The 779-nt window shown below is 46.7% G+C and overlaps 1 protein-coding gene across 1 annotated transcript; it reads left to right on the forward strand.

The window, feature by feature from the left end:
- Positions 1-9: 9 nt before the first annotated feature.
- On the forward strand, positions 10-513 carry LOC104774150 (protein DETOXIFICATION 55-like; the record flags this gene model as incomplete). Its single annotated transcript, XM_010498817.1, has 1 exon — positions 10-513. A coding segment is annotated over exon 1 (504 nt), but the record flags the coding sequence as incomplete, so codon positions are not given.
- Positions 514-779: the final 266 nt, after the last annotated feature.

The following is a 779-nucleotide window of genomic DNA, read 5'->3' on the forward strand; positions in this document are numbered from 1 at the left end:
ACGTCATTGATGTATACAATCCCGACGGCCCTCTCTGCCGCGGTCTCGACGAGGGTAAGCAACGAGTTAGGAGCAGGACGGCCGGAGAAAGCACGAACCGCGGCGACTGTAGCGGTTGGGGCCGCCTTGGCCGTGTCAATATTTGGACTTGTGGGGACCACCGTGGGGAGAGACGCATGGGGGAGAGTTTTCACGGCGGACGGAGTAGTCCTCGAGCTGACGGCGGCGGTTCTTCCGGTGATAGGAGCTTGTGAGCTTGCCAACTGTCCTCAAACCATTAGCTGTGGGATCCTACGTGGCAGCGCGAGGCCACGTGTAGGAGCTAAGATTAATTTCTACGCCTTTTATGTAGTTGGAGCACCCGTGGCCGTTGTTTTAGCGTTTGTGTGGGGTTTAGGCTTCATGGGCCTATGTTATGGATTGCTTGGGGCACAGCTAGCTTGTGCAATCTCTATTTTGACCGTTGTCTATAACACAGATTGGAACAAAGAGTCTCTGAAGGCTCATGACCTGGTGGGTAAAAACGTCGTTTCACCTGATGTCAATCAAATTATTGTAAAGTGCGAAGAAGGGATACTATACTAACAAAAATATTTTTGGTTCTTCATACTGTATCTCCGTTTCTGTCTTCTATTATTACAAATTGCGTCCATATCTATATGTATGTTTGTGATACATTAATACAAGTGTCTTCATTAGACAATTAAGGAGAGAATGTAAAACTTTATGGAAACCAAGATTTGCATTATTGAAGCGAGTGAATTCATAAATTGGATGAT

The sequence above is a fragment of the Camelina sativa genome, unplaced genomic scaffold (assembly GCF_000633955.1).
Source record: "Camelina sativa cultivar DH55 unplaced genomic scaffold, Cs unpScaffold01678, whole genome shotgun sequence".
Classification (NCBI taxonomy): Eukaryota; Viridiplantae; Streptophyta; class Magnoliopsida; order Brassicales; family Brassicaceae; genus Camelina; species Camelina sativa.